Below are 17,777 nucleotides of genomic sequence, written 5' to 3'. Positions count from 1 at the left end.
CCTGCTTTATAGAGTGCTTTACTTTCTCAATATAAAATTTATTCTCCACTTACAGCTGCTCCATGTGAGATTGGTGGCTTTTATTATTTGTAGGGAGAGCGGCGAGGGTCCTTGGCTTTTATACGCTCGAGTAGTGATGTTAATGTTGAGTTCACCGGTCCTCGTCAGTCTATTGTAGATTCATCTGTCTCTGCAGTGCTGTAAGTATAAATCATGAGATAAGATTCAAAGTGCATTTATGTATGCAGTAACAACTCTGAGACTTGCCTTCCTGCAGACAGCCATGAAATAAAAGAAACACCATGGAACCCATTCAAAGAAAACATCTAACACCCAACACTCAAAAAAAAAGAACAAATTGTATAAACGGCAAAAAAATGAGCTAATAGTACACAGAATATAAAACATCAAACCACATTCTAGCAGTGTTCAGCTTAGTTCAATTCAGTTCAACTTCGTGCTCTCTCATTCGTTAACTGCAGGCCGCAGGGCTAGTCTGCCTGAATCAAAATAGCAATAAAAAATAGAGTAACACGAAACCAGAAAATCGTATAACATGAACAGCAGAGTCCTCAAAAACAAATCTGATCCACCAACCATGCTGATCAAACCTTGCCCAGGACCCAAGGCTCCTGCAGCTTCCTAAGGTGAGAGAGTATGAGAGGGAGGGTGAGCACGGGGGAGGGGGAAAGAGAGATTAACCATAGGTGGACAGTACTAAACACCACTCACCTCCTGCTCTCATCCTCATTGATTACAATTTTGCTCAATACTTTAACTGGCTAGATGGTTGAAAGCTAGAGCCAATTGTGTGTTTGCACTCTGCCGTAAGGTCACACACTCTGTTCTCAACCTCACCCTCAACCGTGCCGAATCCCCTTGGAGATAGCAAATGCGCCAGATCACTCAGCCGGCCCAAATACACATTATCAAAATGTAAATTACTGGCTCCAATCGCACAGAGGTTAGTAGTAGTATATTTAAAAGAAGGAGATGTAGTAGTAATTTTGTAAACTGTCTGCAAGACATGTCAATAGTCGTATTGGTCACTGGTGTAATCTTGGTCTAATCAATATCAGTCACAACCAATGAGAGCTATTTTAAGCCTACATTTTCTCTCCAACCCAGATTGAGAAGTGACTTTTGCGGAAGATTTCTAAACTAGTTTTCAAAATGATTTAGGAAGGGTTTGTGTTCATACAACTGTTTTCACAATGTCAAAGTGCTTTACAGCCGTTGGTGTTAGTTTGAATGTTCTTATATGTGTACACAAAACAGTACAGTGCAGGAACACCATGACTGCACTGATCACAGTGCCACCTAAACTAATCCCATTTTGTCTGTAGCTGAATTAATCCCATTCCTCTTGTCTGCATCCATGGTAGGTATCACTTTGTTCTCTACTTGTTCATGCGGGTGTCTGAATGCTTGCAGGAATGCCTACATTCACTTTACCAAATACTACAATGAATTTACACATAGTGACTTAACAGTTAGATCGTAAGACCTGAAGAATATAGGAGCGTAAGTAGGCTATTCAACCCAACGAATTTGCTCCGCCATTTGATCATGGCTGATTTATGACTCTCTGAACCCTATTCTTCTGCCTTCCATTTTAGTAATTTTCATTTTGCTTCAAAGATTGCTTAAATTTACCTGTCAGGTCACGTGGCACCTCAGCTGATCTTAGTTCCCTCACTCTGTGAAATATTGTATTCTATGCGTCAATACAGTTGCTGATTTGAATTTACATTTATTTAGTGTACCTAATATTTTTCCTCATGGAAATTTCTACACTTCTAGAGGAACATTATGATTAGGGAGGCTATTGGTTTAATATGTCACTTCCAACTGCACAGTGAATCTCTCCATTGTTAGTTGGGTAGTATTAAGTTTTTGGAGTGGAATTTCAACCCTCGATGTACATCCATAAAGATGAATGTTCCCTTCTTGGGCAAAGATGATTACGACAAAGTATTTTTGTTTTTTTTCCAGGAGAGAGAGCACCAGTGAGGTGTGCTTGGACATGAATGCTCTTGAAAACAGGGTGAAGAGCCAAAAGGAGCGTGAGGAATCAGTCACTCACCATATGTTGCAACAACATCTGTACAAACCCAGGCAACGAGTAAGCAAACCCATGTAGTTAATTCAGACTAATCTGTCCTTCGTGTTGGGAAGTGTTTCACATAGTACCTAGTCAATATGCCATTTATATCTTACTCAATGTGCTGCTACGTGCAAATATGGCAAAGCTGCATCCAATATCACTGAATAAATATTAGTTTAGTTACATGTATTTGCATTTTTCCCAAGAAGCTTTGAGAAATAGATAGAAGAGGTAATAGGAGAGAGGGAGAATATTTTTATTGAGTCAAGTGTTGGCTTGGTGCTCTCCTCTTCAATTATTGCCAATTTCTTGCCACAGAGAAGCCAGTGTCAGCACTCTTGCTGCATTTTGCTAATGTGTGCGCACCCAGGTTATCTTGATGCTTGAACAGGAGAAAGTCATGGTCCACATATCGTCAACCAATATACTGGGCTGACCACGCGTTAGGTGCAAACAAGGGATACCATGTTTCCGTGTAGAATTCATTCACAAGCCAATCAGGTTTCAAATTAATTTATAGTTTTCATTTGTTTAATATCTACTTGTTCCTTCCCAAAATTTTCATTTTTTCAGTTAAAAATTAGCATCATGAATATGTTATTTAGCTCTCAATCTGTTCTGCCATTTAATATGTTCCACTGATCTTTGTTCTGTAATTATTGATACCATAAAATCTAAAAAGAGAATACTGGAAATACTGAGCAGGCTGGGCAATATCCATAGAGAAGTAGTTGACATCTTAGCTTGATTGACCATTCATCACAACTTAAAGATCGAACTTGAAATCTAAATCTCATTAATTGGATTAGAGTGGAAGTGATCAGATTGTTAGTTTGTGAAATCTTTTGCATTGCGATATGTTTATTGGCCCAATTGTTTCTTTTTAAAGTACAGGCTTAATTACAGCCGCCATAAATTAATACGTAATGAAGATGAGAAGCAAGATAAAGAGATTTTCCAGCGGACGATGAAAAAGAGACTTGAAAATTTCAAATCTACCAAACTTGGAACCAACTACAACAGCAAGTTTAGGAACTTAAAGAAAGAAAGAACAGGGAAGAAGGTAAACTGAATGCATGCCAACTGGATTTTCATTGAGAATAGAACCTTGTTTTACATAGCTGTGTTATTTCTTGTAAATAATATCTTAGTACTAACCTCAGAAGCTAACCCTAACTTCCTGACAGTGTATGGTAAGTCACGAGAGACAGGAGATGATAGAAATCTTGAGCAACACACAGAAACAATGCTGGAGGAACTTGGCATCTGGGAGAGGTAGGTAGATGGAAAATAAGAATGATGTCAGAAGTTGGGAGGTGATAAATGAAAGAGAGCTGAAGAAGATGAGTTCTGTTAGGAGAGGATAGTAGACCATGCAATAAAGGAGCTGGGGAACCAATGGGAGGAAGGTATGAGTGATGGCCAGGTCGTGAGGGTGGTGGATGCGAAAGAGAAACGGCAAAAGGGCCAGAGGGTTAAGGGAGAGCACAAGGGAGGGGGCTGATTACTGGAAATTAGAGAAATGGAGGTGTTAGAGTGTACTACAGCAAGTGGTAGGGACAATTTGTTATGATTGTGGAGTTAGTGCTTGGAATGCATTGCTTCAACAGTTGGTGGAAACACACCTAATGATCACTTTAGAAAAGAATTGAATTGACTTTATTTCTTATATCCTTCACATACATGAGGAGTAAAAATCTTTGTTACGTCTCCGTCTAAATGTGCAATGTGCAATCATAGCAATTTATAATAATTTATAACAAACAGGATAGTCAATGTTACAGAGAAATATAATCAAATCAGTGTGAGTTAATCAGTCTGAGGGTCTGGTGGAAGAAGCTGTCCCGGAGCCTGTTAGTCCTGGCTTTAATGTTGCGATACTGTTTCCCGGATGGTAGCAGCTGGAATAGATTATGGTTGGGATGACTCGGGTCCCCAATGATCCTACAGGCCCTTTTTACACACCTGTCTTTGTAAACGTCCTGAATCATGGGAAGTTCACAACTACAAATGTGCTGGGCTGTCCGCACCACTCTCTGCAGAATCCTGCGATTAAGGGAGGTACAGTTCCCATACCAGGCAGTGATACAGCTAGTCAGGCTGCTCTCAATTGTGCCCCCGTAGAAAGTTCTTAAGATTTGGGGGCCATACCAAACTTCCTCAACCGTCATTGTGGGAGTTTACTTTATTGTTGCCAAACAATTGATACTAGAGCGTACAATCATCACAGCGATATTTGATTCTGCGCTTCGCGCTCCCTGGAGTACAAATCGATAGTAAATATTAAAAATTTAAATTATAAATCATAAATAGAAAATAGAAAAAGGGAAGTAAGGTAGTGCAAAAAAACTGAGAGGCAGGTCTGGATATTTGGAGGGTACGGCCCAGATCTGGGTCAGGATCCGTTCAGCAGTCTTATCACAGTTGGAAAGAAGCTGTTCCCAAATCTGGCCGTACGAGTCTTCAAGCTCCTGGGCCTTCTCCCAGAGGGAAGAGGGATGAAAAGTGTATTGGCTGGGTGGGTCATGTCCTTGATTATCCTGGCAGCACTGCTCCGACAGAGTGCGGTGTAAAGTGAGTTCAAGGACGGAAGACTGGTTTGTGTGATGTGCTGGGCTGTGTTCACGATCTTCTGCAGCTTCTTTCGGTCTTGAACAGGACAACTTCCATACCAGGTTGTAATGCACCCTAGAAGAATGCTTTCTACGGTGCATCTATAAAAATTAGTGAGGGTTTTAGGGGACAGGCCAAATTTCTTTAGCTTTCTCAGGCAGTAAAGGCACTGGTGGGCCTTCTTGGCGGTGGACTCTGCTTGGTTGGACCAAGTCAGGTCACTTGTGATATTGACCCCAAGGAACTTAAAGCTTTTGACCTGTTCCTCTTGTGCACCACCAATGTAAATGGGGTTGTGCGGTCCGCTACTCCTTCTGAAGTCAACAACCAATTCCTTCGTCTTGCTGACGTTGAGGGATAGGTTATTGTCTTCACACCATGCCACCAGGTTTTTAATTTCTTCTCTGTACTCAAACTCATCCTTACCTGAGATACGGCCTACAATTGTGGTGTCATCAGCAAGCTTATATATTGAGTTTGATGGAAACTTGGCTACACAATCATGGGTGTACAGTGAGTACAGCAGGGGGCTGAGTACACAGCCTAGTGGGGCACCGGTGCTCAGAGTGATTGTAGAGGAGTTTGGAATGCCATTCACTGGTGTTTTGTGGAGGGAAATCATTCCCTCTTTCTTCAGTTGCCATGGGAGGCATTCCGGTGCTCCTCACCCAAGAGCAGTGTTGGGTAAGAAACCTCAAGAGAAAATCTGCAGATGCTGGAAATCTAAGCAACATGCACAAAATGCTAGAGGAAGTCAGCAGGCCAGGCAGCATCTGTGGAAAAGGGTACAGTCAACGTTTTGGGCCAAGACCCTTTAGCAGGACTGGAAAAGAAGATGAGGAGTCAGAGTAAGAATGTTGGGGGAGAGGAAGAAGAACCACAAGGTGAGAGGTGAAACTGGGAGGGGGAGTGGGAAGAGTGAAGTAATGAGCTGGGAAGTTGCTTGGTGAAAGAGATACAGGGCTGGAGAAGGGGGAATCTGATAGGAGAAGACAGAAGGCCATGGAAGAAAGGGGAGGAGCACCAGAGACAGGTGATAGGCAGGTAAGGAGATAAGGTGAGAGAGGGAAATGGGAATGAAGTGGGTGTGGAATTACTGGAAGTTCGAGAAATCGATGTTCTTGTCATCAGGTTGGAGGCTACCCAGACAGAATATAAAGTATTGCTCTCCCAACCTGAATGTAGTCTCATCGCAACATTAGAGGAGGCCTTGGACTGACTTGTCAGAATGGGAATGGGAAGTGGAATTAAAATGGTGGCCACTGGGAGATCCCGCTGTTTTTGGCGGATGGAGCATAGATACTCGGCAAAGCGGTCTCCCAATCTGCGTCAGGTCTCACCAATATACAGGAGGCCATACCGGGAGCACCAGATACAGTAGATGACCCCAACAGACTCACAGTTGATGTGTCGCCTCACCTGGAAGGACTGTTTGGGGCTGTGAATGGTAGTGAGGGAGGAGATGTAGGGGCAGGTGTAGCACTTAATTCTGCTTGCAAGGATAGGTGCAGGAGGGATGTCAGTGGGGAGAGATGAATGGACAAAAGGAGTCACTTAGGGAGCAATCCCTGTGTAAAGCAGGAAGTATGGGGGAGGGAAATATGTGCTTGGTGATGGTGGGATCCCACTGGAGATGGCAGAGAATTATGTGCTGAATGTGAAGGCTGGTGGGGTGGTAGGTGAGGGAGAGAGGAACCCTATCCCTGGTGGGGTGGCAGGAGGATGATGTGAGGGCAGCTGTGCATGAAATGGAGGAGATACAGCTGAGGGCAGCGAGGAAGGGAAGCCCCTTTCTTTGAAGAAGGAGGACATCTTGTTCTGGAATGATAAACCTCATCCTGAAAACATATACAACAGAGACAGAGGAATTGAGAGAAGGGAATGACGTTTCTACAAGTAGCAAGTTGGGAAGAAGTATAGTCCAGGTAGCTGTGAGAGTCAGTGGGTTTATATTAGACATCAGTAGATAAACTGTCTCTGGAGATAGAAACAGAGAGATTGAGAAAGGGGAGGGAGGTGTTGGAAATCGACCAGCTAAGTTTGAGGGAATGGTGAAAGTTTATAATAGGCATCAATAGATAAGCTGTCTCCAGAGATAGAGACGAAGAAATTGTGAATCTAATAAACATCAGTAGATAGTTCAACTAAGATAAGAAACCTCCTTGTGCATACATGTGATGGATTCTAAAGGTGTTTGTACTCTTTACTTTTTTACACGCTTCCACCTTCTACCACTCATTTTTGGAGGTCAATATTAAGGGAATAATTAGTTGTTCACTGAACTTGTCATCACTTGGTGGAACGGCTCCCAAATGAAGAGCTGGGTTGAGCATGCAACGATAGTGTTCCAAAGAAAGTCATTTGCTCCACTCTACATCTTGCAAGATTGTAGACACAATTTCTAAATGTTGTTTAGTAAATGACAGGTTAAATGTTAACCTAATAATCATCATAAAACTAGTGCCCCTTTGATTTCTGACGCAGCTTCATTGATTTTATTACAGAAACACGGTGATGCAATGTCAAATGGAAAGATCCCCACACACACTGTTGCATTCCATGTTGATAAAGGTAACCATTTATTGCATTTTTCCTTAGCACCTCTTTCCAAACCTTTTGATGCTGACTCAATGATTCAGTTTTATTGATGTTTCTTTGTGTTGCCAACATTGTTGTGGGTGAGGCTAAAACAAGCTCCAGTGTAAACCAAGATCCTGAGAGCAGCTAGTGTGATTTGACTGAACTGTACCATGTCACTGTGGATGTTGAATAATGTTAAGTAAGTGAAAGAGGAAAACAAAATAAAGTGCAGGATCTGCCTGTTTTAGTTCCTGGACAACACATTCTAAAGACAGTCTACAAAGCCACACAAGAAAAAGTACAGAGCTATTTATTTCCCCAGAAGATATCCATTCACACTAAAATCAGAGGTTAAGCATTTTCCACTCGCATAGGTCAAGAAATTGGACGTTTCCTCCCTGGTGTCCCACAATCACTGTCCTGGGCAGCACTGGCATTATCTCAGAACCCAACAAATATGTGTCAGTCTCTAATCAGGGTACTATCTGGGTGTAAATCATTGTGCATGTGACAGTTCTTTAAAGTGATCTTTCCAGTAAGAGACTTTTACAAGTCCAAGCTGGTTCCTGGTGCCCACTCCTGACATTCGATGGTCCCTTATGTCCAATCCAAATGATGAGGATCCTTAGTGATGGATAACACCCTCTTGTCGATGTCTTCTGGTGTGCCTGGAATGGAGCTGGCTGAGTTTATAACTTTAACCCTCACCATGCCCCCTTCTCCGACTACCATTGGAGAGGATGTACAGGAGCCTGCAGACCCACACTTGATAATTCAGGAACACTCCTTTCCCTCCACCGTCTGACTTCTGAACAAACCACAAACTTATTTTTATAATTTATAGTAATCTTATGTATTTGCACTGTACTGCTGCCACAAAACAACAAATTTTACTTCTTATAAGTCAGTGATGTAGTTCCAGTGACGTTGTAAAGTCAGCTTTGAGGAAGTAAATAAACACTGGCTGCATGCTTAGGTGAAACTAAAAATCTATTGATTTTGTTCTGAAGAAGAGCATGGAAATTCCAACTATCCATTATTTGTCCCTTAACTTTTAATTACTATAGCAGATGATCTAATCTTTATCATGTCTATTGCCTGTGCGACTTTGCAGTCTGCAAATTGATTAATGCACCTCCTTTACAACAGAAATTCAGGTTTAAATTGATTTTATTGATAAAAATCACTAGACTATATTAAATTCATCAAACTGCTGTATAAATACAAGTTTTCTTCCTCTTAATTTGCCATAAAATGGAGATTAATATTAGTTTGCTCAGGGAGGTGTAACTCATGAGGTATTTTGCTGGCAAATTTGCCTCATTTCTGCTCTACCTTTGCCTTCCTGCCAAAGTAAGGGAAAGCTTTTCGGTTGGCTTTTGAGTTGGAGCTTTACATGTGGGGAAAGTTCAGAAAAAATTTGAGGCACATCCTTTTGGAAGATTTTGTTTCCTTGACTTGAGTTGAGTTATTGAGGCCTGTAGCCCAAGAATATCCCAGACCCTTGATCTGAATTAGTTGAGTTGGCTATGCAGCAGCAACAACCTGAGAAAGTTAAAGGCTACAGCTGTCTCAAAGTAAAAAGGAAGTTCCCTTATTCAATGGATGATCTTCATATACAAGTAAATTACCATAAACACAAAATATTCTGCAGATGCTGGAAATTTTGAGCAACACATAAAATGCTGGAGGAACTCAGCAAATCAGGCAGAATCTATAGAGGGGAATGAACAGTCAGAACCTCATGAAGAGTCTCATTGATGGTTCATGCCCCTGTGTAGAAGCTGCCTGACAAACTGAGTTCCTCCAGCATTCTGTGTGTGTTGCGTTGTAAATGCCGAAAGATCTAATGTGTCATGTAATTGTTTAGGTACTGTCCATCAACACCTCTATCCCCATCTCTATTTGTCATGCCAGCTATTGCTCAATATTTCAGGTTTTCTGCACCAAACAGAGAAAGAAAATAGTTGTTAATTAAAATTTCAATTTCTGTTAAAACTGCTTGGCACCTAGAACTTCTACAGACACTTAATTGAATCTTTAAATCCTGTTTCAGTCAGATCTTTTGTCAAATGTCCAAAGATTGAATTTTGTTTTGCATGATCTGCTTTTAATTCAGCACATTTGCTAAAGAGTAAGTGATCACCTGAATGATATTTGTTCTGTTACATGCTTAGAAATTGTCTCCTATCCATGTCTTCCAGACTCTGACGTAGAGGACAATTATGAAACAGTGGAGGGAGGAATTAGTTTTCTAATTACTCCGCCAAGTGCAGAACCAGATGAAACAAGAAATGGTAATCTACTTTGTGCACAGAATGGATAAGTAATGGATATTTTGGCTCTTATGTGTGTTATATTTGAAAATTTCAGCCAGTGCATACAGCTTCAGAGAGCTTTCCACAATGTTTTTTTAAACTGCTTTTGCTAATGTCAAATAATTATTTTTTGATGCACATGCACCCATAAATTCACTTTTCTGGTGACTGTGGCTGAATTATTGGGTTATAATTCAAATCTGAATGGTTATCTAAAAATGGGTAAATCCTACAATGGTCAGTTCTGAAGCCAAACAGTTATACTGGAAGATGCCAACCTGTCATAATTTCCCAAACTCCAGAAATGCTACATGTCAAGCATTACTCCCAAGAACAAAATTCTCCCCAGAGATGTGGTCACGTCACATTCTAACTTTCTGATTTCATTACAGCTGTATTGTTTTCTCATGTCAGTGTTTGAGGTGATGTGATTAGGTTGGACCAACGATTAACTTGTGAATACTTCAGATATTATCTTGACTAATCTGTTTTTGCAAAACTAAATTAATCCTGCAGGAATCGATAACCCAAGCTTTGCTTCTGAGGAGGATCAGTCAATTATCCATATGACTCCACCGTGGTTGACCAGTGAAGAAACAGTCATTCCGTCTCAGCGGGCGCGTTTACAGCTTCCGAGGAGTCCCAACAACTTCAGGCGCCTTGCACCTTTGCGGCTCAGCAACCGGTCCATTGATTCATTTTTACTAGCAGACATATCGGAGGAGCATCCATTGTCTTTCCTACCCGAATCATCAATGTAATTTCATTATCCACTTTACTCCATTACGTAACATTGCATTTTGAACTTCAGTGGTTTCCATTAATCACAGAACTTGCAAACATGTCAATTATGTAGTAGATTTATTGTTATGAAATAAAAGTGGAGTTGCTGACCAGCTGAGTTAAGAGAAAATAACAAGTAGCCAATAACTGAGGGAGTGACAGATGGGGGGCAAGTGGTAATTCAGAAACAAATCACTATCAAGGAGACAGGTGTAGAATAAAGGGAAATGTAATGAGCTGGAATTACAGATTTAAAGGGAAAAAATTAAATACAAAGATGATGAAAACTTTTGGAATGAGTTGTAGTGTCACAGAGGGTTGTGTTCTGGGGTAGCTTCTCATCATTGCTTGCATCAAAGGTTTGGACAAAGGACTGGAAATAATGTACAAATAAATGGCCAAGTTCATTTGAAGCTGCAAGCGCGTATTAATAAGTGATGGAATGAATCAAACAGTTGGTCAAGTTGATTGTGAGGAGTTGATTTTAATCTTTAAAAAGTTAAATTTTTAGGGAAGTATGGGTAACATAAAGGTAGAATATGACAGTTTATTTAAAAACCTCAGATGATTAAACTACTGAGATTTTCGGACAAGTGGTATGACTTTTAAAATACAGATATGATTGTGAAATCCATTTAAAACCTTGGGACTTTGTGTTAAGTCACAGGACTTGATACAGGATTGGTTTCCAGTATATAGAAAGGATTTTCAGGTACAACAGAAATTCATCTTGTAGCTGCAAGTATGAAGATATACAAATATGCAGTAAAAATGGAAAATGAGGGTTTTTTTTATAGGAGCAGAAAATACCTGAAGTAATTTCACAGAGGCTCAAAACTGAGAAGAGGTGGGACATTTGGAATAGAAACTATTTATTGATTATTAGTTTAGAGCGAAGGATATATATCAGATAGGCAATAAAGTATAAGATAAGATTTTAGAAATTTTGTCAGCAATAAGGAAGTCTTTATACTTGAAAGACATTAGAAAAGAATTTTATTTGATTTTGTGTAAATAATATTCAAATCTCTTAAAGCTTATAATTTAACCTATTGTTTATATCTCTCCTATATGTTTTGATAGGTTATTGAATACAGTCTTACTCCCATTTTCTGTACATATGCTTTTTCTATCCTCATGCTTAACTCTCTAACTTCACTATTTTTTTCAGATCTGTCAATACCTTACGGCTATATTTGAGCAGATTGTAAAAGGGCAGCTCATAATGTGCTATCTGGAAGACTGGAAGACCTGCAATTACTTTGGGGTTTTATTGGAATGGGGAAAGGGAGATGTGACCATGACTGCCCAGTCAATGTTCCTCGTCATGTTGTTCACAAAGTTGAGTTAGTCACTTGTGAGAAGGGAACTGTACTCAGTGCCTGGTGCACACTGTCTGATTTGTTGACTGTCCAAAGTGGATTGAGGCCTCTGAAGTGGCTTGAAAAGTTAATCTTGGCACTGACACTCCCTAATTTGCAAACATACCCCTCCAGTTTTATGATGCCATCTAGGAGAGGGATCAACACTTCAAATAACTCATTTGAACAAAAGAGTTATTTGACAACTGCAGATTTTATTTTGAGCACAAGGCTATTAACCTGAATCTTAAGCTGTTGACAAATGATTGTGATCCATCTGCATTCTGCGGGATATGGGAAATGCACCTTTCTATTTCCTCACAACGCTAAGCCTGCCATCACCTAGCACTGTTAGTTTTGGAAGTTTACTGATTAAATTGCCTGTTCATTAACTCTTCACTGAAGCTCTTATTAACTGACTTTATTTTTTTTCTCCAGCACTTCTTTAATCACTTTAATTCTAACCCTTCCGATCTGCTGCATATTTCCTTCTGTTTATATCTAGATTCAGCTGTGGTTTGCTATGGAAAAAGTACTGGTCTGAAGTAGACTCTCAATAGTACTAATATCTCAGATTATGAAGTGAACCGAGTTCCTGAAACAATGCAGTATTGTATACAAACTCAGGTGGCTATCAGTTCCACCTTGTTGCTGATTTATGATTTATTTATTATTTTAAATTGTCAAAATCTTGCAGCTTTCTGATTCTCCAGTTTGATCTCATTCAATATCTAGAGCAAACTTTAGGTCCAAAAATGAATTAAAGCTTTTTTCAATCTGATAATGAGGACACAGTGAATTTTTTTTTCAGAGAACACTAACTCCCTCTGCCTTTAGTGGAAAATTGTATTTTGCACAAAGTATAAACTGAGCTTCTATTTAGTGAAGATCTTAGTCTGGGCTACATGCTGTCCAGTCATAAGAAAACTCTGCAAATTTTCAGTGAGTCAAGATTTTTTTTGTCTTTGCCTGAAACAAGAAGAGTTCAGCCGTTAGCCAAAATGCCTTTACTTTCAAGCGTTTACAGGTTTAATATCAATTTAATATTGGCCAGTTCTGAAGATAAGTGGAATATAGTTTGGGGTTAATAAACTGGGTTTGACACTAAAATATTATGATATTGATTTTTGAATAACTATTTGAATAAGACATTCTGAAAGTGCCAAACTATAGGAAATTCTACAAATATTGACAATGTTTTTCTCTTAGTTCCAAAGTGTTTTTCCATTTTTTAATATTCAGAAAGTTTCTAGAGCACTGATCCCAGGCTCATAACTATACGGCTGGGGAATTCACACTAAAATAATTAAATAAAATTTAAAATTCTAAAGTAAAATCTAGTAATGGTAACTGTGAAATTAACAGATTGTTACAAAAGCCTACCTTAATTAATTGAAAGGAAGAATATTGGCTATACTTTGCCTAGCCAAAATATGACCCCAGTCCCATTGACTGGTTGGCTCTTAACTACCTCTTCAGTTCAAGGCACTGCAGCTGCAGGAGTCTGAAGCAACACACAATCTGCTGGAGGAATGCCCAATTCTGCCCACTTATCCCTCTCCTACCTGCCATAGCCTGCCTGTCATCTTTCGCCCCTCCCTAGTTTGTCAATCATCTCAGACTCCTCACTCCGCACCCCCCTTGTGCTTTTTACAATGGTTACTGGGCAAATGGAATACGGTGTATATCATGTACTTTGGTAGAAAGAATAAAGATGTCGATTGTTTTCTAAGCGTGGAGCAAATTCAGAAATCATGCACTTCCAGGAGTCCCCAAATGTTAACTTGCAGGTTGAATCAGTAGTAAGGAAAGCAAATGTAATATTAGCATTCATTGCCAGAAAACTAAAATATAGAAGCAAAGATGTTATGCTGAGGCTTTATAAGGCATTGGTCAGACTGTATTTGGAGTATTGTGAGCAGCTTTGGTCTCCTTGTCTAAGAAAGGGTGTGCTGGCATTGTGAAAGGTCCAGAGGAGGTTTATGAGAATGATCCAGGAATAAAAGGGTTAATGTATGAGAAGCATTTGCTGGCTCTGGGCCTATACCTACTGGAATTTGGAAGAATAAGAGGAAGATCTGAAATCTGTTAAATATTGAAAAGCCACGATAGAATTGATATTGAGGGGATGTTTCTAATACTGTGGGAGTCTAGGACCAGAGGGCATAGCCTTAGAATACAAGGACATCCCTTTAGAATAGATGACGAGGAGTTTCAGAGGGCAGTGAATCAGTAGAATTCATTGCCACAGATAGTTGCGGAAACGAAATCATTGAGTATATTTAAAGCGGAGGTTGATTGATTCTTGATTAGTAAGAGTCAAAGGTTACAGTGAGAAGGCAAAAGAATGGGTTGAGAGGGATAATAAATCAGCCATGATGCAGTGGCAGAGCAGACTTGATGGGCTGAATGGCCCAATTCTGCTCCTATATCCTTTTCTCCCCCCTCCACTGATGCAAGGTTTCAACCGAAAGCCGTGATAATTCCTTTCCTCCACAGATGCCATTTGACTTGCTAAGTTCCTCCTGTTTGTTGATTGCTGTGTTTTCAATTCAGCAAAAAAATCCCTATTAAATTAATAGATAAGATCCGGGATTGCCAGTAATATCCACATCCCATGAGCAAATAAATAAAAGAAGAGGACAAGAGATGAATAATTTGCGAACAGACTGAGGTGTTATTTTTTTCAGTTTTATGGATGATTAAATACAATTTCTTGTTTTCCTACGCTGACTCCTTTGTTTTCTCCTTTGTGCAGGTAACACCAAGACAATCCCAAGTCCCCCTCCATTACCTAGCCCTTCTAACCTGGATGAGAAACTCTTTTCCTGGAAAGATGAACAAGCAAGCCAAAATGATTCAAATGCTGAAAGGCCCTCGAGGGTCTTCCCATCTTATCTCCAGAAGAACTGGGTACAGAACTATTCCTCACTGGAAACCATAGAATCGCAGGTGCCCACTATTTCAGAACATGTGGCTGCACAAGAGGAAGATTCTACTGAAACTGTTTCAAAAGCACCTGTTGATAAGGTCAGTGAAGCAAACCTCAATGAAGACGACCAGCTTCCTCGTCCTGACAACAAAGAACTCGAAGCAAAAGTGCAATACACTGAGACAATTAATGAAGAGGCAGAGGACAGTAGTCCAAAGGACCAAGTGGCACAGGAGCAGAAGCCATTGATCAGTAAAGACACTAAGATGCACTCTGCAGCAGCCAAGCGAGTGCAGAATCGCCGTTCTTTCCATCGACCCAAGCCTTTGCGTTACCCAGTTCTCCAGAAACTTGGGTCTCTCCCAGTCTCTTGCCACATTCCTCCTCATTCCTTGGAACAAGAAGAAACACAGTTTTAAGCACAACAGTCCATTGCTTCACCAGCAAAAACATAAAGCCTGTTAATTAGCCAACTATTCATCTGGTTATGGCATTCAAACCTCAGTGAAACTCCTCAACAGTGCACAAATATTGATAATCGGAGCACTCCATTCAGAAAGTGATACCTGTCATTTTCTACTTATAAAACACATTTACTTCTACAGGAGTCTTAAGGGAACAAATCTTGAAAATGCAGAAATTTTTCCTCTTCAAATTTTATGGGGGGCATAGCAACTTATTTCAAGATGTTTTTCCATCTTATTCTCAATTTATTATTTTAAGGTATTTCTGGCTTTGTTACCAATTGGGTTTTCATTCTTGTCTTTAAAGTATTTAATTAGAATTAGTGACAAAGTGCGGTAAAACCAATGAGCCATGGAAGTTAACCACCCTGTTATCTCCGGGAGAAATGGGGGTGAAAGGTTTCTTTTTAAAAAACACTAAAATTTCAGGTGATATTTGGACATATAGTTGATATTTAGGCTGTGAAATTTGATTAAATGTTCACATTTTGGTGACAGTAAAATGAAGGCATATGTAAATTTTTGTGATAGGCTTTAGCAAAGATATGTTTCAAGTTATTTCTTATGGCCAAAATTTGAGAATTATCATCTCAAGCTACAATGGAAGTTAAAATTGTACCATGTGAGTTGAATGGTTTTTTTTAATGCTGTGAGGATTTCAAAATACTTCATCCAAATTGGACTTGTATTTGTGCTTTGGAACACAAGAGGAAATATTATTGTGCACGTGAAATGGGTCTTACTGACTACCAAAAGTAGTTCATGCACTCTTCCCTTTTCTCCACCCATTGTGGTGAAAGGAATCTAGGTATTCTCGCCCAAATATAGCTGCTCTGAAGTTTAACTATTAGTAAGAGCCTGATACTAAAACTGGAGAGTATTTGTGGCAGAAATTATTTTTACTCCCTACCCAACCCCTCACCCTCGCCCCCCACTCCCAAGTGCTAAAGCAATACAGACGTCATGGGTTTAACTCACAGTTGTGAGTGCCAATGAAAATAGAGCATGTGAAACAAAGCCAAAGCCATCAAGGTTAATTTTCCACCTGCCTCACTTCTTAACCCTTCACTCTCCCAAGTCGCTGAAGTTGTATGGTGATTGACGCAAGCTGCATAGTTGTAGAATAATGTTCCAACAAGAGCCAACTGCTGCTTTCTTAAGGCATAAACTTTTAATTAAAAAAACATTTGCCATGTGGAGTAAATGACAGTGAGAATTTGCAAACTATGCAGTTGTGTTCTCCACATTAGTGATATAATATCTCTGGCTTACGATATGAAGTATCTCTAAGTTGCCAAGGTTGAACTCCAGCCTCATGAGATGTGTAGGATTTCACTGAGGTCCCCATCAGATGCAATTAAAATTGGGCATCCATCATAAAAGGAATAATTCAATTCATCTGTATAATTACTCACAGTGTATATTGTACACAACAGAAGTAATTTCCTGCATTATTCAGTGTAAAATAATAGACATTATATGTGAATGATTTATTACTAAGATACTGCCTTGGTAAGCCTGATCCTTTAGTATGTCAATGGTTTTTCAGTTTTTTGTTAGATATTTTATAAATTTCATTTCTTTCACTCCCTTTTGTCGAATAATGGTATACCTTGTCAGTGTCTATTAGAACGCTTCAGTGTGTTGTTAAGTCACACTGCAAATGCAAGATCTGATGGGCTGAACTTTAAATGCTGGTTCTTTGGAGGTGATGGTACTGGGTAAAGATAATGTTTGACTTCAGTGAGGGCTCTGAAGGGGTGCAGGCTCGTTTGTCCCTTTTTACCCCTATTTTCATGTGCCAGCCAATCAAATGTTGTATATATTCCAAATCTGCCAGTTTGATAATGTACATTCATGTCTTTCTCAATTCTGGTTAATTTGTCTTCCATATGTTTTATATTTGTTGATTAATACTGCATTTTGTCTAAAGTTTTACTAGTTCTTGTTGCGAGTAAAAATATATTTTAACTTTAAAATAAAATTTTAAAAGGAAATGGTGGATTTTTTTTAATCCAACAAAACAGCAGCTGACGTAGATGCCAACCTTCAGCAATATGACTAGCCTTTGGCATGTGCTGATCACTCTTTCTGATTTAGTTTAGAGTATCTACAATGTAGAAATATTTGTACATTTGTATACAGTGTTACTAAAGTAGAAACAGTCAAACACCTTGGAATTTGGATCATATTTTTCAGTTCCTTTCACTTTAAAATGCCAGGGGTTGAAAGCTTAAAATTAATACAGAACTAGCAGGCTACGACTCTCCATTGTTAGCCAAGAAAAACAGTCTGACTTAAATATTAAACTGAGATCGCTGACCTTTTGAGTTGGAACGGAACTGTCTGTCAATAGTTCGATGAGAAAATTCAGTATCGTTTGTTGTCTGTTACCTGCTGGAGATTGCATATTAGCCATTTAAGTATGTGTTGTCTCCCTTGATTCAACACTAAACTACAAGTCTGGCAGTTTTAAACTTTGCTCTTGGAATTTTAGCCTTGTGCTGTTCTGATGGTAACATCTTTTGGGTGACTTGCACTCTTGGGTCTCATCTATAGACATACAAAACCGTGTGTTCTGACTAACTTTTGAAGTAACACCACTAAGATGGATAAATT

At 39.5% G+C, this 17,777-nt stretch overlaps 1 protein-coding gene across 2 annotated transcripts in view; it reads left to right on the top strand.

The window, feature by feature from the left end:
- Positions 1-14,659, top strand: part of LOC134357938 (sodium/hydrogen exchanger 3-like) — a 172,984-nt gene extending 158,325 nt beyond the window's left edge. For both annotated transcript variants that reach the window (XM_063069730.1, XM_063069729.1), the window contains exons 11-17: positions 94-200; positions 1,996-2,125; positions 2,997-3,170; positions 7,225-7,291; positions 9,505-9,597; positions 10,135-10,375; positions 14,521-14,659. In XM_063069730.1, the coding sequence (XP_062925800.1) occupies positions 94-200; positions 1,996-2,125; positions 2,997-3,170; positions 7,225-7,291; positions 9,505-9,597; positions 10,135-10,375; positions 14,521-14,524 (816 nt within the window). In that variant the 3' untranslated portion in view covers positions 14,525-14,659. The remainder of the gene's footprint in view (positions 1-93; positions 201-1,995; positions 2,126-2,996; positions 3,171-7,224; positions 7,292-9,504; positions 9,598-10,134; positions 10,376-14,520) is intronic.
- Positions 14,660-17,777: the final 3,118 nt, after the last annotated feature.

Source organism: Mobula hypostoma, chromosome 17, assembly GCF_963921235.1.
Source record: "Mobula hypostoma chromosome 17, sMobHyp1.1, whole genome shotgun sequence".
Taxonomy (NCBI): Eukaryota; Metazoa; Chordata; class Chondrichthyes; order Myliobatiformes; family Myliobatidae; genus Mobula; species Mobula hypostoma.
This window is presented reverse-complemented; position numbering and strand designations above follow the sequence as displayed.